The 22,475-nt window shown below is 36.9% G+C and overlaps 1 protein-coding gene across 1 annotated transcript in view; it reads left to right on the forward strand.

The window, feature by feature from the left end:
- LOC128162486 (uncharacterized) overlaps positions 1–22,072 on the forward strand; it is an 85,759-nt gene extending 63,687 nt beyond the window's left edge. The window contains exons 6-24 of the mRNA XM_052825716.1: positions 3,503–4,438; positions 4,946–5,501; positions 5,889–6,181; positions 6,914–7,102; positions 7,785–7,965; positions 8,057–8,227; positions 8,477–8,617; positions 9,605–9,694; positions 9,940–10,044; positions 10,264–10,430; positions 10,655–10,940; positions 14,094–14,225; positions 14,989–15,256; positions 15,982–16,089; positions 16,993–17,226; positions 17,453–17,520; positions 18,921–19,305; positions 19,569–19,717; positions 21,085–22,072. Of these exons, the coding sequence (XP_052681676.1) occupies positions 3,503–4,438; positions 4,946–5,013 (1,004 nt within the window). The 3' untranslated portion in view covers positions 5,014–5,501; positions 5,889–6,181; positions 6,914–7,102; ... (13 more) ...; positions 19,569–19,717; positions 21,085–22,072. The remainder of the gene's footprint in view (positions 1–3,502; positions 4,439–4,945; positions 5,502–5,888; positions 6,182–6,913; positions 7,103–7,784; positions 7,966–8,056; positions 8,228–8,476; positions 8,618–9,604; positions 9,695–9,939; positions 10,045–10,263; positions 10,431–10,654; positions 10,941–14,093; positions 14,226–14,988; positions 15,257–15,981; positions 16,090–16,992; positions 17,227–17,452; positions 17,521–18,920; positions 19,306–19,568; positions 19,718–21,084) is intronic.
- Positions 22,073–22,475: the final 403 nt, after the last annotated feature.

Below are 22,475 nucleotides of genomic sequence, written 5' to 3' on the forward strand. Positions count from 1 at the left end.
GAGTAAATGTTCATAGAGAATGTTTGTGAGAAAGAGAGACACTGCTTACATGTTTAGCAGAGAAAGAATGTATCTCATTCCCTCTTCCATAATTTTTCACTTAAACATGTATGCTTGTTTTCTTTCTTTTTCTCTCTGTCTGTTTCTCTCTCTCTTTCTCTCTCTCTCTCTCTCTCTCTCTCAGAGAGAAAGCAAGCATGTATGAAAAGCAGAGAAATTTTGAGAAAGAGGAATTACAGGGTTGTCTATAAAAATTGAAGTAGAAGTAAGAAATAAAAAATAAAAGGGGTCTGGGGGTCTAGTTTATAGCTAGATTGTGTTTAAATGCAATAATAGCCAGGTAATTATTTTAGGTGGGGGGAAATCCCCTCCCCCAGCTAAACCCTGCTGGGATAGAGAATGAAAGAAGGAAAGAGAAAGCATGAGTTCAAGCTAAGCAGGAAAAGTCTGAGAGATTGAGAGATATACACAGAGAGATTTAAAGAAAAGAGAGACAAGGGCAGATGTTAAGCAGAGAGAGAGAGAAAGAGGATGAATATTTGTCTGGGAAATGTTCTTGAGAATAAGAGAACAATAGATAAAGAAAAAAAAAGAGAATACAATATTACCCATACATGTAAAACAGAGAATGCCAGGGATAATGAGAGAGAAAGAGAGAGAGACAAGCAAGAGTACACGTGTTTAGTGGAGAAAGTTTGAAAGAGTAAGGAAGTCTTCAGAGGAAAAATATAGAGCAGAAATTTATATTCGAGAGAGCAGCAGTATGTCTGTGTGAGACAGAGAGAGAGAGAGAGAGAGAGAGAGAGAGAGAGAGAGAGAGAGAGAGAATGAGAGAGAGATGAAGTAAATGTTTAGTAGAAAAAGGTCACAAAGAGAAGGATAGAGTTAGAGAATGAGCAGAAAAATATCTTAATGAGAGACAGACAGATAGCAGAGTACATGTTCATGGTTAACAAAAAGTCTGAGAGAGAGAGAGAGAGAGAGAGAGAATACATGATTAGCAGATAAAGTTTTGACCACTCCCTCTCCCATAATTTCTCTGCTTAACATGTATGGTCTCTCTCTCTCTCTCTCTCTCTCTCTCTCTCTCTCTCTCTCTCTCTCTCTCTCTCTCTCTCATGTCAATCATATTCTGGGCCATTTATTTTTACAAGTTGAGTATTTCTGTAACAGAGCCAGAATGATGAATCATTATTTATATGAAGCATCATGTATCTTTGTAGGGAAATATATATTATATATGATATTTGTATATCATTACTTTAAAGTTAGATCAATTTTAAATGAAATTATTTCTTATAAAATTTTATATTTTATATGGAAAAAATAGTTGACATCACTTAAAACACTTTATTCTTTTATTAAACAGGTTTTGAGACCTAGTCCCTCCACACAATGGAAACAGCAAGCACTCCATGTAAAGTACATCAGTGTTCTAAGTGTCCGGGGGACACAGAGTACTATTGTGTATCGTGTCCATGTGATCTGTGTCCCCAGTGTAAAGAGAACCATGTAAAAGATCTCCAAACAATTGACCATGATGTTGTGTCACACCGTGATAAAATCAACTACATCCCAACACAAGAGATCTGTGTGAGACATCCTAGCCATGTCTATATAAAGTACTGTGAACCTTGTCAAGTTCCTGTCTGTTACCACTGCAGAAAACATAGAAATCACCGACAATTAGTTGTTAGAAGAGCTTACAGGACAAAGCAACAACAACACAGAGGAACCATTCACACCATCAGAAGTGAGGCTCTCTTTTACAGACCTGTTCTCCTGCCACAAATCAAAACTGATTTCAAAACCTGTCACACAGAATTCTCCCTCTATCAATCAGAGATGTTAGCAAAGGCCCAGACACTGAAGAATCTCATTAACTATATACAAAACGATTTCATGTGTAATGTGTTCTGTGACTTTGATTTCAAACACAGATGTTTAAAACAAAAGAAAGAAATGATCATACATATTGTCTGCCTACAGGAATATGAACTCAGATATGTACAACCAGAATTCACATTCAGTGCACTACAATTCCTCTCCTCCATAAAGACAGCCCTCCCCCAGATACATCTTACACTCCACACCAGCCAGCTCTCCATGACTGAGTCACTCAACAAGGAGGATGTGATGGAGTCACTGAGTGCAATCCAAATCACAGAGAGAGGAAACCGACGCGTAGGAAACCAGTGTCTACTGAAACTGACGTCTGTTCCTGAGCTCCATCAATCTCTCACAGTGACAGGTGTTGATTGTTGTTTACACATTTCCTGTGTGACATCAGACCGGGTCTGGGTCAATGGTTGGGATAACAATCTCATGTTGACAGACACAACAGGTGTCCCTCTACATCGTGTGGAGGATTCATGGAGTGGTTTATATAGAGGATTACACACAGTGAACAGTGAGAGTGAACTGATTTATATAGATAGGAATGAAAACATCAACAAACTGTCAAAGGATATGAAAACAACCACCACATTTATAGAGAGAACAGACTCTACATGGGGACCACGGTGTGTGTACTGGTCCCCGTCCACTGGGGATCTACTGGTCGGGATGTATAACTATAATACAGAGACAGGCAAGGTAACCCGGTACAACCAGAGCGGACAGCTGACACAGACCACACAGCATGATAACACAGGACGGGTACTGTATAGAGAACCTAACTATATAACAGAGAACAACAATGGGGATGTCGTGGTGTCTGACTATATAGACTATGAGCCTGGTGCTGTAGTGGTAGCAGAGCGTGGAGGAAGACATCGTTTCTCCTACACAGGACATCCATCAGGATCAGGACTAATGCCAGGTGGAATCTGTACTGACGCGCTGTCACACGTCCTGGTGTGTGATGGTAGAACAGTACAGATGTTGGACAAGGACGGTCAGTTCCTGTCATATCTACTGACAAAATCACAAGAGATGCGTGTACCACAGAGCCTGAGTTATGATGTCAACACTCACCGTCTCTGGGTCGGATCATGGGACAACAAGAAGAAGGTGTGTGTCTACAGGTATATCACCAGACAGGACGCTCTGACAGGTAAGTCTGAGTCATTATAATTGATGTAGTATATATGTGTTAGGTATCATACAGGTTTCAATGCGATCTAAGTATTTTTTTAGTTAATTTTGTTCTATCACACAAGTCATGTTGAATTGTTAATTCAGTTTATATCTATTTCATTGTGATTGTAATTCATATATTAGTTATATATCCATGTAATTGTTATTCATAATTACATGCATGTACATGTTACAATATGTAGTTTATTGCTCAAACTTTTTTAAATAAGAAGATACAAATATTATCATGGTTATGAAAACAAGTTATACAAGAGGAATTAATTTTAAGTAGTTAAACAAGTTTGTTAATTACTTTAATTAGAGTAATGGTAATGAATTTACTTTAATCAGGGAAATTAATTAAATAACTTAATCTACTCCTTGTAACAATACAGGATTAGAACTCTATGTTTGATGTTTGTAGATCAAAGTCGTGTGATGGAGTCACTGAGTGGAATCCCAACCCCAGGGACAGAAAAACCACAGCAAGGAAACCAGTGTCTGCTGAAACTGATGTCTCCCCCCGAGTTACTTCACTCTCTCACAGTGACAGGTGTTGATTGTTGTCATCACATTTCCTGTGTGACATCAGACCGGGTCTGGGTCAGTGATAGAGACAATCTCATGTTGACAGACACAACAGGTGTCCCTCTACATCGTGTGGAGGATTCATGTAGTGATTTATATATAGGATTACACACAGTGAACAGTGAGAGTGAACTGATTTATATAGATAGGAATGATAACATCAACAAACTGTCAAAGGATATGAAAACAACCACCACATTTATAGAGAGAACAGACTCTACATGGAGACCACAGTGTGTGTACTGGTCCCCGTCCACTGGGGGTCTACTGGTCGGGATGTTTTATATATATATACAAACAGGCAAGGTAACCCGGTACAACCAGAGCGGACAACTCACACAAACCATACAACATGACAACACAGGACGGGGACTGTATAGTAGACCTTGCTATATAACAGAGAACAACAATGGGGATGTCGTGGTGTCTGACTATGATGATGGCTATGAGTCTGGTGCTGTAGTGGTAGCAGAGCGTGGAGGAAGACATCGTTTCTCCTACACAGGACATCCATTAGGATCAGGACAAGATCCATGTGGAATATGTACTGACGCGCTGTCACACATCCTGGTGTGTGATGATAGAACCAAAACAGTACAGATGTTGGATAAGGACGGTCAGTTCCTGTCACATCTACTGACAGAATCACAAGAGATGGGTGTACCATGCAGCCTGAGTTATGATGTCAGCACTCACCGTCTCTGGGTCGGATCATGGGACAACAACAAGGTGTGTGTCTACAGGTATATCACCAGACAGGACGCTCTGACAGGTAAGTCTGAGTCATTATCATTCACATTAATTAGATAACTAAGACAAACAGTCTGTGTTAATTATCAGTCAATAAGATACATGTAAGACATGTTTATCTGTGTGATTGTTTGTCAATATAAACAACTCATTGTTACAGGGTTAGCTGTATCTACCAGTCATTGGGATTCAGTGTTTATCTAAAATAAATAGAAATTAAATATATTTCATAAGATGTACAGTCAGATGTCATTCTAATTAGTTAATGAATATAACAGGTCATTGTAATAAATAAACCAGATTTTAATATAGTGACACATGTAGTTGTAATTTGTTTTGTTACAAGTACATGTCAATTAAGTTGATTTAATTAATTACATAGATATGAAAGCATGTGTCAATGTAATTAGTTTGAACTTATTTGTATATGTAGCTATGTCTTTATTTTATTTATTTGTAGTTGCGTATGTATCACTACATAACCTTTATGATATAGATTAATTAACAGCTAATTAATGCCTTGTTGTAGATGAACACAGACCACGTCCTGATGAGGAGGCCATGTTCAGCTCAACATCAGCCGTAGAATGGAGATAGCTTGGATATTGACATTGTAAATGTTTCTGTACAAATCTAGTCTGCTCTCCAAACCACACATGTTGTTTGTCACTTTGTTCAACATCTGCAGCTGAAATTGACTTGTTTATAATTTCCATGGACTGTAATACTGACTCCTGTTAATTTCACACTTTGTGATCATCCTTGGAAACATGGCTGACTGTTGCTGTATGTAAATTTAATGTTATGTAACGGACTGCTGATATAAATTTAATAATGAATAATTACTATAAGTGTTTAGATTTATACTATCTAAGACTTACTAGTGATCCGAATACTGAGTGAGATCGTAGACTCCAAGCCGAGAATGCGCAGAAACTCGAGAAGGTGGCCCTGGGCAACCTACAACAGGAACTCGACCTCGAGAGGAAGAATCTCAGATCCACTAAGTCTGGTTACAAGGCTCGACTCGAGCAACTCAGCACAGGAGTGGAACACGAGGATGCCAAATAGAGCGACCTTCAGGGGTGAGTTTTGAGCTACAGTGTGGTGTTCTGTCTCAGGGAGACAGAAGACTGAGATAGTGAGTGTCAACAAACAGTAAACTCGAGATGATCAATTTAATTATCATCATGATTTTACTCCTCATCTTTTCCTCGATAGACAGCAATTAGCACTAATATTGCTGGGTGCTGATACGGTGTAAAGTTTAAGTCCCCCAATTTAACTTATCACCTTTTTTTAGGCTTATTTAAATTAATGTTTTTTCTCTCTCTAGAAAGTTAATTCCCTAGAAAGATTGCGGTGACCTTATTTAGATAAATGTTTATTTTCTCTAAAAAGATAGTTTAATGTAGTATTAAGGTTGTAGAATTTATGTATAACATTAATATTGATACATTTTTTATACAGAGCTATAGAGATGGTGAGAACTGTCAACCACAAACTCAGAGAAAGTCTGGACAGTGAGCGTTACTCACTCCTTGAGAGTGCAGATCAGAAAACTCCAATTTTTGAGAACATGCAACTTGAGTTAGAATCAGAACGTGCCAAAGTTAAAGATCTCAAAAACTCAGTGGAGCGAGAAAAGCAAAGGCTTCAATCTCAGGTGACTGCTCTCGAGTCTCAGACGAGTGTACTCAAAGACGAGCTTGAACAGGAAAGGTTGGCTTGCCACCAGATGAAGAATGAGATAGACCAGATACAGGTGAATGAGTGTGGAGTTATTGTGTCTCACAATAAACATCATCATGATCATCTCTCCATCTTCCTTTCTACTTTCTAGCTTAGATTTCTACACATCTTGCTCATTACACATAGTAAACTACAGTCTGTAAATTTAATAACATAAGTTTGATATCATAGGTTTTATTATTCATCAGGTCATTTTCATAATCTAAATCTTGTTGTAGCTCTGTAGAATTAGATGATTACAACTTTTCCCAGCATGCTATTGGCTCATCATGACTGGCTAAAAGCATGCAGGAAACAAATGAAGTCTGTGGTTTATAAAAGGAAAGATTGGCTTGCCGCCAGATGAAGAATGAGATAGACCAGATACAGGTGAATGAGTGTGGAGTTATTGTGTCTCACAATGAACATCATCATGATCATCTCTCCATCTTCCTTTCTACTTTCTAGCTTAGATTTCTAGAGATGTTGCACATCTTGCTCATTACACATAGTAAACTACAGTCTGTGATAGGAATTTAAAAACATAAAGTTGATATCATAGATTTTATCATTCATTAGGTCATATTCATAATCTACATTTTGTTGTAGGTCTGTTGAATTACATTATTACAACTTTTCCAAGCATGCTATTGGCTCGTCAGAAATGACCGGCTAAAAGCATGCACGAAACAAATTAAGTCTGTCATCTGTGGTATATAAAAGGGAGTTGCTTTGAACATTTAACTAATTGTTAGTATTTGTTCAGATTCAGAAACTAGACATCACTCGACATTACAAACACGAACGTGACCAAGTCTCGCGGCTCTGAGGTCAGAGGTCAAATCCCTGAAGCTCCATAAACAAGAAGGAGAGAATTCACGACATGGAGGAAGTGACAGAGCGCCGGTCACAGAGACAGCTGGAGAGGGAGAGGGAAGACCAGAAAATGAAGATGGTAATGATGTGTTCACAATGCTTGGATACAAACTTAGTAGATTCCTTATTTTAAGCGAGTACTTAATTCTGCAATCATGCTGTTATGTCGGTCACGACACAGAGAAAATGACGTAGTTTCAGCTCGCTGTTTTGTATCAAAATGTGAGAATATAGAATCGTGAATGCAGAATTTTTATTCTAATCTCTTATAGTTCTCAACTCTCAGGAAATGTAAGCGAGATTTCTTTATCTGTGAGGTGGATGCTTCTCTCAATTTTACATGGATATTAATTCCTCGGGTTTAATTAGCAATATACATTAATGTGTGTGTAGGGGTATTGTTTAGAGATGATTTTAAATGGATATTCGATATTCATTCCTCGCGTTTAATTAGCAAGCTACAGTATCTGTGTGCAGGGGAATTGTTTAGAGATGATTTTCTGTAAATAAACAATTTGACTTTAGTTATATACAGAATTCTACATGTAGCGGCCATTTATATATACAGAATTCTACATGTAGTGGCCATTTATATATACAGAATTCTACATGTAGCGGCCATTTATATATACAGAATTCTACATGTAGCGGCCATTTTGCTGGTTTGCCTGACTTTGCCTTTCTTTTTTTTTTGAGAATAGACTAGAGAATGTTTTATAATTGCTTTAGCATCTTCTTTGATTTTTTTCATGCAAATTCAGCTACCTATCTCAGCAAGTTCAAAACCTAGAGAGTTCAGAGACTCGAGAATGTGACATGGAAGCCACTCAGGAACTACAGCTAGAGAAACTACACTCAACTCACCAGCGAGTCGACTCAAAGAGCAGTGAGGAGGATCCAGTTCACTGGAACGTTTAAAGGTCACAGCTCGAGAGTTTAAAGGTCTTACACAAGGAAATAGCCAATCAAACTGAACTTGGTCACTTGTAGTTCCATATATATATAGAGACAATTTCTTTTCTATCTTTTTTAGCACCTTTTAGGCCTACGGTATTGATAATGGAATCATTGGCTAGGAGAATTATTACTTTGGTGGATTTGTCACACTAATTTCAATGGAACTATTTTTTAGATGCGCATGATGCAACTTCCTGGATGGTGCTGAGTCTGCTTGTCAACATGTGAAACCCACGTGTATTTGGGGGTAGGTATGTTTACTCTCAATTATCTCTCTTAGAAGCCACATAAAGCATTATTTTTCTGATCTAAAATTTTTCTTGAATTATTTACCTAAAATTTCTCTTTCATGAATTATATGCTGAGAGTAAACAATGTAGTTAATCAATTAACTTAACTAAAGCTAAATAGTAACATAAAGTGAAATTAATTCCTTGTGTGAAACCTTAAGAGAAACATGTAAATTTTATTTAAACTGCATTTTTTCTGTTTTCAGGAGTTGTATCCCTTGTTAAAGATCAACAATGGCGGATAAACAATGTGGGATGCTGTCTTATCACCAACGGTGAAATTTGACACCTGTATAGCCGTACTTCTACCAATCGCCTCTGTCCTCTTTGTTGTGTACACCAGACAGGTAAGAAATTTAAGATAATTGTTTGCAACCATTTTAATAAGATAAACAATGAAAAATATAACATTTACATGAACAGAGCACCTCATAAAAGGACATGTCACATTTTAAACACTCTCATCATTCACACATTACCATACGTTCAGTGCACATTAAAACATAGCAATGATGAAATGTAATTCAAAATCACATGTAAGGTAATATGTGTTACGGTGCGACCGTAAATGAATTATGATAAATCAATAAAAATAAAAGTAGTGACGTAAAGTACACGTAAATGAAGAATGCAAAATAAAATAATTTTCCAGTAAATTTTTATTATTCATAATTCATAAGATTTTTTATTTATTTATATACCAATCTGATTAAAATCATATCTCGTGAGATGGTATCCAGTCTAGTGAGATCGGCCGACATTGAGGAATTGCATTGTGGGTCGAAATTTACTGACTCCGAAAAATTCTGTCGGATCAATGTGCAAGAAATCCATTGTGACGTCACTCGAAAGGACGATAACTCCGTTAGTCTTAAAAGTAATGGAAATTGGCGCTGTGTTATTGTTCTTGTTCTCGTGAGAGTGTGAAATGGGAAACCATAATTACAGGGAACTACTGGGACGATTAAAACAAGGCATTACTGGTCCGATTTACTGATGCCAAAAAAATGCGTTGAATGAATGTGCAAATAGTCCGAATTTTCTATTCACACACGCCTTGCCGGCGAGCTGTGCTCGCTATAATATTACAAAAATTTCATACATGCTAACTACATATACTTTCCTACCCCCCCCCCCCCCACACACACACACATACTTGGCTACTTCCTGCTTAACTTTGGATCTTTCAGTCTGTTAGTGACTTACTTTAAGTGTCTTTAGACTTTTTATCATAGAGCCGATATCTATTAGATCTGTAGAATTTTTTGGAATTTATATTTTAATAGTTTTTGTTTCATTTTAAAGTAATTTTGCCTATTTTGCTGTTGTTTTAGATGATGGACCACACTACTTCCTTTTACAACAGGTGCCCCTACAGATTCACAAAGTTCCAATGTTGAATTTCCATGACACCGATTGAATGGGTGCACTACTTTATGTATTCTACTTTCAAAATTTCTACTACTTGTAATACATTCAGATTTGCTTTTGAATATGCCCTATTCACTGATTCAGATTTTTGTCTACAATTGTGATATTTTATTATATCAAGAATAGTAGGTCCCAAAGTCAAATTTATACAGTATTTTAACAAGCACCTTACTTCCTCTGTCATCCATAATTCAAAGTCACGAGGCAACACTGAAGAGTTCCACTTGTTGTTTTTCAGTCCGCGACAGGAGAAGGAATGAAGTTGGCAGGACTTTCTGCACTGTCCTTTGGTAGCAGCTGATGATGGAACCGACAGCAGTTGACATGACCCGTTTCATTAAAGGTAAATCTTCGGTGTAGTGTTTATAACAGTTTTTGTACTCAACCCTGCATCTGAGCTTCAGATTCCGGACAAATCTTCTCTGCATTAATTCCATCATGGCTTTGGTTCTTCCTGGAAACATGTGACTATTGAATGGAGTCTTAGCAGTCTGTTTTCTTTGAGAGTCAAAGAAGTGGCGCAGTTCTTTGAAGTTTTCAATCATATGCTCTTGCTTTTCAGATGCACCGGAAGTAGCAGCACTATCTCCATCACTGGTGAAATGGGAAATGACGAGTGGACCGTCATCACTTTGCAGCTCACCGATGCATTCTGTAGCCCATCTCTTTTCATCTCTAATGGTGGTCTCTGGAGGAATGATTGCAGTGAAGTCTTCATGTCCTGGATAGGTAACCTCCTTTCCCTTGGTTCTAAGATGGGTGCTGTTATTGCACAGTTTATTGCCACAAAACACTGCCACAACAACTTCTTCGTATAATTTTACACTCAAAGTGTATCTCACTTGTGTGGCAGCTTGGAATGGTGTTTTCCCGATCGCTCTTGAATGTCCTGCCCTATTTTCTTCATGCTGTTTTTGTTCACATCAGTGATGAGTTTGCCTACTGTGTTGCAGGTCTGATGAATGTAAGTGGCTGATGCTGGTTCGATGTTTGCGCCAAGAAGCATACCACGCATATCCTCTGTTGTAAGGATGGTACCCAAGTGGCCGACAGCCATGGACAGATCAAGCTGTGTGGCTCTTTATCCCCTTTCTGATCTAATGACTTCCTTGTACAGCTGTTCACAGTGACTGGTGTAATGGCACTTCTTACATCGAATGGAAAGGATCCTTGCCAGGCCTCGCTTTTCCTCCCCTTGCTGGTTCCAGTCCAGTGAACCATCACAGTCCGGGAATTTCTGTGAGTGCTCTTTAAATTCATGGTTCCAAAGTTTAGCAGTTTTTAGCTCACCGAGACGAAGTCAGGGGGAGCTTATGCTATACCCTCGGCGTCGGCGTCGGCGTCCGGACCTGGTTAAAGTTTTTGTTGCATGTCCTGTATCTAAGCTATTACTTGTCCTATCTTCACTAAACTTGCATGGATGATGCATCTGGACCTACTTATGGACTAAGACTAGGATGCTGAATCTGAGTCCTAAATTTCAGATGCTGGAGGAGGTTAAGGTTGTTGGACCAGGTTAAAGTTTTTGTTGCAGGTGCCCTTTGATAGCAATATCTAAGTTACTGCAGGTCCGTACTTCACCAAACTTGCTTGGATGGTGTGTCTTATGATACTGATGCACCAGGCAGGCTTTGGTGCTGAATCTGAGCTATAGGTTACAGATGCTGGAGGGGGTTAAGGTTTTTGGAGCAGGTTAAAGTTTTTGTTGCAGGTGCCCTTTGATAGCAATATCTAAGTTACTGCTGGTCCGTACTTCACCAAACTTGCTTGGATGGTGTGTCTTATGATACTGATGCACCAGGCAGGCTTTGGTGCTGAATCTGAGCTATAGGTTACAGATGCTGAAGGAGGTTAAGGTTTTTAGAGCTGGTTAAAGTTTTTGTTGCAGGTGCCCTCTGATGATGATATCTTGGTTACTACTGGTCCTAACTTCACCAGACTTCTATGGATGGTGCGTCTAATGATACTGATGCACCAGGCAGGCTTTGGTGCTGAATCTGAGCTATAGGTTACAGATGCTGGAGGGGGTTAAGGTTTTTGGAGCAGGTTAAACTTTTTGTTGCAGGTTCCCTTTGATAGCAATATCTTAGTTACTGCAGGTCTGTACTTCACCAAACTTGCATGGAGGTGTGTCTTATGATACTGATGCACCAGACAGGCTTGAATGCTGAATCTGAGCCATAGGTTTCGGATGCTGGAAGAGGTTAAGGTTTTTAGAGCTGGTTAAAGTTTTTGAAACAGGTGCCCTCTGGTGATTATATATTACCGGTAGTTATTGCTTGTCCTAACTTCACCAGACTTCGATGGATGGTGCGTCTTATGATACTGATGCACCTGACAGGCCTGAATGCTGAGTCTGAGCCATAGGTTTCAGATGCTGGATATGGTTAAGTTTTTTGGAACAGGTCACATGTATAATAGATGATAGTACTATTTCAAACTTGCATGTTGACTAAACTGCAATATGAATGAATCACAGAGGAAGCTTCAGATGCAGAGCTTGATCTCCATAATCAAGGATGCTAAAAAATATATCTTAGTTATTACAGGTCCTAACTTCACCAAACTTGAATGGATGGTGTGTCTTATGATACAGATGCACCTGACAGGCATGGATGTTGAATCTGAGCCATAGGTTGCGGATGCTGGAGCAGGTTAAGTTTTAATTGCTAGTGCCCTCTGATGATGATATCTTAGTTATTACTGGTCTGAACTTCACCAAACTTGCATGGAGATGCGTCTTATGTATACTGATGCACCTGACAGGCTTGAATGCTGAATCTGAGCCATAGATTTCGGATGCTGGATGAGGTTTAGTTTTTTTGGAACAGGTCACATGTTTTATAGATGATAGCTTGCATAGTTGATTTAACTATATTATAAATGAAACGCAGAGGTTTCTTCAGATGCAGAGCCTGATCTCCATTATCAAGGATGCTAAAGAAATCTCCTACCTCACTTATACCTGCTTGATAGAAAGATGAGGTTGTTGTTAAATGATATTACATGATTCCTATGATAAAGTATTGTATGATGTGAAACACTTTTGTTTAATATGATACAATATAATATCATATGTTATATTGTAAAAAGTTACATGATACGATATGATATTGTATCAATTTTTTTGATATTTTATGATATGATATTGTTTCATGATATTGTTTTGTATAGTATTGTATATTATGATACAATATTATATTGTATCATACAATATTGTATAATATGATATTGGTTTCTGTAATTTACAATTATATCACGCAAAACTGTAATTTATGATATTGTAATATTATATATTATCGTATCATACGATATTGTATAATATGATATTGGTTTATATGATATATTATTGTATCATATGATACAATATGTATGTAAAATATATTATTATATAATATTTTACTTTATCACATTATATTGTATCATTTGATATGATACAATGTAATATCAAATTATTCAATATCATATGATACAATATCATATTATGTATCAAATATTATACAATATCATACAATACAATATATCATACTATATTATACAATATAATATCATATGTTTCAATGTTATGATGTATTATGTTATATGATATTGTATCATATAATACAATATTGTATTATATATAATAATGTTGTTTTATGTGATCAAATACAATAAGGTTTAACACAATACAATGTCATTTCATATTTACAATATCATCTTTGTTTATTACAGTATTTTATTGTATTATATGATATATATTGTAAGTATGATAGGATGCAATATTTAATTTTATATTATTATATTGATTAATATATGAACATATGATTATCATACAATTTTTTAACAGATGATATATGATTTTGTGTCAAAACAGAATCCATGAATATCCAAGATCATAAAGTATGATTTTCATATAATATGATAAAGGTGGTCTCATAGGGGTGATGCCTCGTCTCGGTGAGCTTTGTAATCTGTGATTACCTATGTTTTCTTGATGGAGTACTTTGTAAAGTCTGGAATTAGGGCTCGGTGACCCTACATCCATGTTGGAGTGTACCGGTTGCACTTCACTCGGCCAGGGTCGCAAAATCTTCATTTGACTGCCTCTACGCTCAGCATCGCTTATTGTGAATATTCCATCCTTCTGCTGCTGTACAACGTCCTGAAACTCTTCTTTAGTCAGCCTTCTTATAGGACATAGACACTGTACTGGGCTGGTGGTCCCTGTACTTTTCTGGCCCTTGTTGTGAGGAATGCTTCCTTTTTTGTACTGATGATGATGCAGGCACTTTGGTCCTTTCTTTGGCATGATTTATATTGAACTGTACACTTGTAGACTTTTTTTGGGAATATGATGTGTGTGGTGCAATTTTTTAAGTATTGTAAACTTGTCATACTTTTTATTTATTTTAGAGCTGCCATGTCTTCTAAGAGGAACCCCATCTTTGATGACTGATGGAAAAGCCGCATCACTCCCAATGCTTAAGAACCTCTTATCTTAATCACTGGGCATTATTCAGTGACCACTGTTATCAAAGCTCCAAGGTACATTATTAAAGACTCGATCTTTAGGCATCATTTCTTATAGTCTCTGTCTTTGTCTTAGAAAAAAAATTAACAACTTTTTCTAATATTTTAGTGAATTTGCTGTTTCTTGGTTAATAATTTGTCTATTAATTAGAGTTAAATTTACACATTTCAGGTTTCATTCCATTCCAAGCTCTTTTCTCAACAAGTCACTAATTAAATATTATTGTGTGTTGAAATCATGTACTGTAGATAAATTTTAACAGGAATTTACTCCAGAATTCAGCAATCTGTTAAGAAGAGTTATCTTCTACTTTTTAATTCCTTAGCTAGGGTCAAAAGTAGTTTTTCATACACTAGCATATATGAGACATACTAGACATTTTCTGCGAATTTCATTAAAATTCATGAACTTTTTATTGTCGTAAAAGTCTTGCGCAAGGAAATATAAGCAAATCAAACTGAACTTCGCCAATAGTAGCTCTATATATATAGAGACTAATTCTTTTCTTTCTTTCTTTTTTTGGCTCCCTTTAGGCCTGCAGTATTGATTATGGACTCAGTGGCTAGGAGAATTATTTCTTTGGTGGAATTGTCACACTAATTTCAATTTTGGGGTTGAGAAATGCATAATAATGCATAAAGTCCTTTGAATATTTTCTTTTATCTTTATACAGAATTATTCTTCCCAAGAAGATTGAAAACATATAAAGAAGTTCAATTCTGGCAACAACCTCTTAGATGAAATTTTGTTGATCAAACTGAGATTTTGGTTTTATAGAGTTGAAGTTAGTGTCCAGATTCTGGAGAAATCTCTCAAGGACCTACTGAGTGAACTCAAACAAACTCAGATGCCACTCCCTTCGAGTTGGACACAGTGGACAGTCTGACCCAGCGCTCAGGCCGTGAACCAGCGAGTGTTACATCACAACTCAGAGCTGACCAACTTTGTGTCTGGAATTACGGAAGAGAAGATGGAGCTACACAACACACTGGGGCATCTAGAGGAAGAGATCTGGAGATACAGGCAGATAGGCGCCGAACAGCAGGTATGTTAGTTTGTCGATAAAAGTAGAGGTATGCCAAACAGCAGGTATGTTAGTCTGTGGATAATGGCAGAGGGGTGTCAAACAACAGGTGTGTTAGTCTGAAGATACAGGCAGAGGGGTGCCGAACACCAGGTATCTTATTCTTTATATACAGGCAGAGAGATGCTGAACACCAGGTATCTTATTCTTTATATACAGGCAGAGAGTTGCCGAACAGCAGGTACGTTAGTCTGTGGATACAGGCAGAGGGGTGCCAAACAGCATGTATGTTTGTCTGGAAATAAAGGCAGAGGATGTCTATGGATGAAGAAAATAGGTGCCAAACATCGTTTCTGTTAGTCTTTAGATAAAGGGAAAAGGTTCCCAACATCAGGTGTGTGAATCTGGAGATGAATATAAGGCTGTGAATGAAAGATGGATTCTGAATGTCCAGACCTGGTATGTAAATCTGAAGCTAAATATAAGACTTTGGGTAAATAATGAGGGATTCTGAATGTCAGGGACAAATGTAAGACTATGGATGGAGAAAGAGAAATTCTGAATGTCAGACATCAGGTAAGAGATCAGGATTGTAAGTTGGCAGAAAAATGACTATCTAGAAGTGATCTACCATAATGTTAGTTGAGACATCTGAAAACCTCAAGATATTTGTACCCACATCTAGGTCATTATGGGCTTCTTGGTTTAGGAAGTTTTTAAAAAATCAATGTTTTTCTTCACTGTAGAATAGCCTCATGGGCCAAAGAGAGGCTGTCACTACAGCTGGCCCTTAATCAAATGGAACAGGAGCTGGACCAATGTTGGGCCAACCTCAGAGCAGATCGAGACCGAAGGTCAGGCATCGCTGGAGTATGGAGGGAGGGGACAGAGAGAGAGAGAGATGGGGAGGGATAGGGGAGAGAGAGAAAAGAGACAGGGGATTAAAATACAAATACTGGTAGTAAAGGTGAATCAAAATACTGAAGAACTGACGGGAGTTGATTTTGTTGATGTTTATTTATCTTAAAATCAATGATATTTTGCATGACAAGTACATGTAGTTTCTAATTTGTATTTGAATTTAATTTACGCACATTTTTATAATATGAATTTTTGGACTTTTTCGACAAGAATGTCGAGAAACCCCCATATGGATCATAGTAAATACTATTTAAAGATAAAATTAATTAAATTAAACTATGTATCAGTAATAGATATATTTCTCGAAAATTGTATGGATCCAAGCAATATTGAACTCTAGTCTCGTTCAACCAAACGCTCGACTGACACCGTAAATCTCCGACAAGGGTTTACGGAAACAGAGAGACTCTCTGCTTGTCGGAGATTTACGGTGTCAGTCCAGCGTCGAGTTGAACGAGACTATATTGAACTCTGGCGTAGGAATACATACGACTACAAAAAAATATATGAATTGTGCGTACCATTTAAAATCTGACTATTTTCAAGGTATTTATAAATAAGTTTCCTTGAAAAACAATGTTTTAGCATACATTACATCGAATTTATCAATTATTTTCAAGAACTAAGTCTTGTCAGCAGCGATGATTTGTGCTGAAGTCCAAACACTGTTTCACTTTCGGTTTGTCTGAGTAACTGCAGAGGAGAGTTGATTAAAATCAACTCCCAAAAATGCATCCATATAACCATTATAATAATATTTGAAGTTTAAACAGCATTTGTTATATTGGTACCTGTTTACTGTGATTAAATTCTGATGACGGTAAATCTGTATTGAGATCCAGCGTCTGTACGGGAAGTACCTGCGGGCGGACAGTTACAGGAAGGCCCTAGTCTACCACTAGAAGTACCTGCTCTTGTTACTGGGGGGATTCCAGGACTGTGAGCAGACCACCTTGGCTCTGATTGCCAGGATATGGGTCTACCCCTACCCTGAGGACCTGCAGCGAGGGACCAGGCTCAGCGACAGGTCGCCGCATTAAGAAGTGCTGGGTGGTGGTGGCTGTAACTTGGTCAGTAGGTCAGACTGGTCACCATGTTCAAGAGTGTCACCTCATTGGTAGTGTGGTAGTGGTTCAACCTAGATATTTTTTTGTTTTTAATTTTCCTTGAGAAATGTACTGTTATGAATATTATGGATGTAAGTTAGCTATGATATGAAAGGTAAGTGAAGCACATTGATATATACTGTTATCTTAACATCTGCAGTAGATTTCTCTCCCTTTACTGTTCTTGCAGGATGCAGTTCTTGGTCAGGAAGTGGAAGTGGGATCCGCTGTGATGGGGTACAGTCGACCTCCAACAAGGTGACCTAGTGACCTAATTCTACATTTTTTAGCTCACCTGAGCTGAAAGCTCAAATGAGAATTGATGATCATGTTTTGTCCAGCGTACGTCTATCTGTCTGTCTGTAAACTTTTGACATTTTCGACTTTTCTATGGAAGCACTGAGCTGATTTCAACCAAAATTGGTGCAAAGCATCCTTAAGTTAATAGAATTTATATTTGTTAAAATGGAGGGTCATGCACGCTTTCAAAGGGAGATGATAAAATTCAATGAAAATTTGCTAATATTTTTCCAAAATCTTCTTCTAAAAAATGTTTTGGTAAAAAAAACCTGTTCTTTGTTTGAGAGGATCCTTAGGTAGTGTAAAGGAAATTATAGTTTGCACACTTCATGATCCCTGGGGGTAGAGTGGGGCCACAATTAGGGGTCAAATTTTTACATATGAATATATAGAGTAGATTTAAAAATCTTCTCTGAAACCGATATACAATACACTAGAGGAGACGCTGGCAGCGGGATGTAAACAATCTACCGAGCTCCAGGAATCCAGTGCTCTTACAGGTGTAGTAGACAATGAATAGCACAAAATAAAGATGCATAGGTACAATCAACATGCAGAGTTTCCTTGCATAATATTATTAAATTCACTATGTTAAGAATAAATATGAGTACATTCCATTTTGGGAATATATAGGGAAAATCTATTAAAGATATTCTTCTCAGGAACCGATCGGGCAGATAAGCTGACACTTGTTTGAAATCATAAAGTGTGATAAAATCGTAATCCCTGGGGATAGATTGGGGCTATTCGGGAGGAAAGGGGTTCATATAGATATGATTATTAAGAATTAATCTGAAAGAATCTTCTTCTCTGAAACCGATCGGGCAGAAAAACTTAAACTTGTGTAGAAGCTCGATATGTGATATGACTATAAAACCATCTTGTTACAAAGGGACTCAGTGGAAAACGTAAAAATATGCAGGGGATTTTTTTTTAATACAGGATATATTATACTACATTTTTTGATATGTTGTGTATGACGCCATAAAACTTATTATAATATGTTTATTGCTGCTCAGGTGAGCGATGTGGCCCATGGGCTTATTGTTTTTATAGACTTTTTAGTCGCATACTCGTATCATAGGTTGCTTAATTTTCAATTGCTCATCATTTTTAGTATGGAATAATTGATTTTCACTCCAATGTAAAATTTATAGAACCATTTTAAGAAGAATATATTTACAATTTGGTGTTTTACTTAATTTTTACATAAGTAAAGAAATTACATGATAAACACAGTAGTTAACAAATTGAATAATAAACATGTTTATTTCATGGCACAGGTCCATTCGACAGAGTGATCAAGTTGACGGTAAAACCACGTCTGATTGTAATAAGACACGTCTCTTTATTTACAGGTTACGCACCCAACTCTAACAGTTTCTCATCACTCCGCATCGACACCCAGTCACACTTGAAGGCTCAGGACCCTTCAACAGTCACGCTTCATCGCCCCTCCCTTTAAGTGTTCATCAGTCTCCATACAGTCCGTCCTATTTGTCTTCCAGCTTTACTCAGAGACACCTCCATAATGGACCTTCTCCATATCACTTACTAGCGGGAGCCTCTAGTGGCTACCATGTCAACAGCAATGGAGTAACCAATGGAATCTCTTCTTATCAGTCAGTGGGAGGGGTTTTGATAGTTACTATGTCAGCGGCAATATCTCTGTCCATACCACACCGACCAGGTGGGACTACAGCAGCAAACTTCACCCACTTCTGAAAACTCGGGTGCTAGAAGGTGAGCTAATTAAACCAGAGATGTAAGACAGAAAACAATTAAGGTGGTATGGGACACCTGTTGATATTAATGGGGATAAAAGTACATTATAATCAAAATACTCTAACTGGTTTAGAGTCGACAAATTTTACAATATTTGATTGCAAATTATGTTTTAAAATTTTTTAATAAAAACTATAAAACCTGCTTAGATGTTTAAATGTAAAACTTATTTCATGCAAAGTCCTGTCACAAAATAAAGTTTTTTTTTTCATTTCTTACAGGAAAATCCTCTCCCCTTCTTCTCCCAGCCCTACAAAAGTTGGTCACTCATCTGTAATACATCGAGTCAGGATCAGAAAGGCCTCGTCCCATGATTACTAAATATCTCTACTCGAAAATCTGCATCAGAGACTTAGCGGGATGTATTCTGGTGAGTGAGAGTGAAGGTTCAAGTCTCAAAAGTGACACCATTGTATTACAGTAGGTCAGGTCTAAAACCAAGAATATCAAAATTTGATATCAGCTGTTGATATTGTTGATCTGACTGTAAACTAGTAATCATAACAAATTGTGATTTTAATTATATCACTGCTTATTTATTTTAAAAGCAAATAACAGTCTCAAACAAAACTAATAAAAATCATTGTTTTCATCAAACACATTTTCCTTTTGATTTATAACCCAGTCAGTTAAAAAAAACATGATTTAGACACACCCATTTGGATTTAGACACACCCATTTTGAGTTCATGTTGTACCATGATTTAGACACACCCATTTTGAGTTCATGTTGCACCATGATTTAGACACACCCATTTTGATGATTTAGACACACCCATTTTGAGTTCATGTTGCACCATGATTTAGACACACCCATTTTGAGTTCATGTTGTACTATGATTTAGACACACTTTCATTTAAAAAGACGATTTTGATGAATTTCAGTTAGTCAAACAAAGACATGATTTTGACACACTCCTAGTCAGTCAGAAAAACACAAGATTTTGAAACATTTTGTTTGAAGTCATCCATTCATTTTACACTACTGGAAGTGTAACAGCATCACCAAATGGTGCGTGGTACAGCTGCATTCGTTTTAAGTACATGTTAAACCATATTCAGTACATTTACAATTATTTTAGTACATGTTAAACCATATTCAGTACATTTACAATTATTTTAGTGCACTGCATTCTTTCATTATCTTATTGAGGCTGATTTATAATCTATAAGTCATGTTTTCAAATTCTCCACTTGAGATTAAAATATGATATATGGCTTAATTTTATTACCTTAAATAATATAATGTTATTAATCGGAGATCTAAAAAGTTGCGCCTAAAACTGTTATACGATGACCGTTTTAAGTATGAGTTTAATATTGCATGCTGTAATATGATTCCATCATCTTATCCAAATAAATTCTCGACAGGATGACATATTTCAACAATCAACACATTTTTAAGCCAGAACTCCAGTAACACAGTATATACTGTGTGTATGTCAGAGGAGGCCAGGGTTTCTCTAGACATAGAGTGTGTCAGGATAGGCTAGCTCAGTAATGCCAAGTTCAACAGGCTATTTGAATCTTATTTGCTGTGGTGTATACTCTTTGATATTTTCTTTCTGTGCTATTGTTTGAAACATTAAGGTTATGAAAAAATGATTTAAATTTTATTACTTTTAAAGAGTTTATTAGATTTTAATTTCCAGGTCTTGATATTGTTATCAAGTTTTTAGTTGATATTAAAAATCTATGAGATGTGTTTTGCCTATTTATAAACAATAACTTGTCTTAGTTTTCAGGTATTCCAAATCAAGGTTATTTCCACGGAGATAGGCGTGAGGTCCAGAGAACCTTGTTATAACTTTGTCTTCACTGTGTCCTTGTCCGACCTTGACCTTCATTGGCTCCATACTCTCTGATGTTGGACAATAACATTCTTTTTACCTGCAATAATCATAAGTCCTGCCATTTCAGGAACCAAAATAAGGAATGTAATTCATTGTAAAGTCCAGTTACTATTCATTATGCAAAGACTATAGCAATATTTTATGATACTAATGTCAGAGTTTTATTTGGAGAAATGTAGACATAGAATTGTTATGTTTTTATGGTGTATGATATTTGTTTCATATTCTATGAGATCATTGCTGTATAAAACTAGTCCTTACTGTTTGTGATTAAACATAAATAGCTGCTTGTCTCTACCATGTAAATCTATCACCCCCTCCACCCCCCTTCCCCCCCAGTATAATCTGACTACCTGCCATGCAGAGGAATTCATTGTTTATATCAATAGTACAACAGTTCTGCCCTTTTATCAGTATTTTTTCTAGTTTTATCTGTATAACCTATTGCCTTGAACCTGTTTTACGTGTATCTTGTCATTGATGTAAGATTGACCATACTGCCATTTTTTGATTCTCATAATTTGACCCAACACTCCCAACTATTCCCCTTAAGTATGAATATATAGGTACATGTATCTTGAAAAACTATACGGTTCCTTTAAGTTTAAATTGGTCTATCATGTCATATGTTATAATCTTTGATGAAATCTCATCACATCTATTTATAATGTCAATACAAGGGAGTTTATCCATGCCTGTCAAATATTTCTCACTAGATATAATGGCATTATTAGAACCCCCTTTGGTTTATTTATTATCAATTATATTACTCGTAAATAGGATCAAATATTGTTTTATGATATGTGGATTAAATGTTTTGTCATGTATTGTATATGTTTGGATGCTGAATTGAAAGTAAAATATTTAATTTACCATGTATTGTGTTATTTACAAAACGGGATAGGATATTATTGCCTTATGGTGTAGAGTAAATGACATCTAAGTCACATGTAAGTCATGTGAGCTGTTGGAAAAAATTACATATAAGTCATGCAGTTGATAGCTTTTTCACGTGGTCTATGGGAGAAAGTGACACTAAGACAGGTGGTCTGTAGGAAAGAGTGAAATCTAAGACAGGTGGTCTGTAGAAGAGAGTGACACTAAGACAGGTGGTCTGTAGGAGAGAGTGACACTAAGACAGGTGGTTTGTAAAAGAAAGTGACACTAAGACAGGTGGTCTGTAGGAGAGAGTGACACTAAGACAGGTGGTCTGTAGGAGAGAGTGACACTAAGACAGGTAGTCTGTAGGAGAAAGTGACACTAAGACAGGTCGCCT

This window comes from Crassostrea angulata, chromosome 9, assembly GCF_025612915.1.
Source record: "Crassostrea angulata isolate pt1a10 chromosome 9, ASM2561291v2, whole genome shotgun sequence".
NCBI lineage: Eukaryota > Metazoa > Mollusca > Bivalvia > Ostreida > Ostreidae > Magallana > Magallana angulata.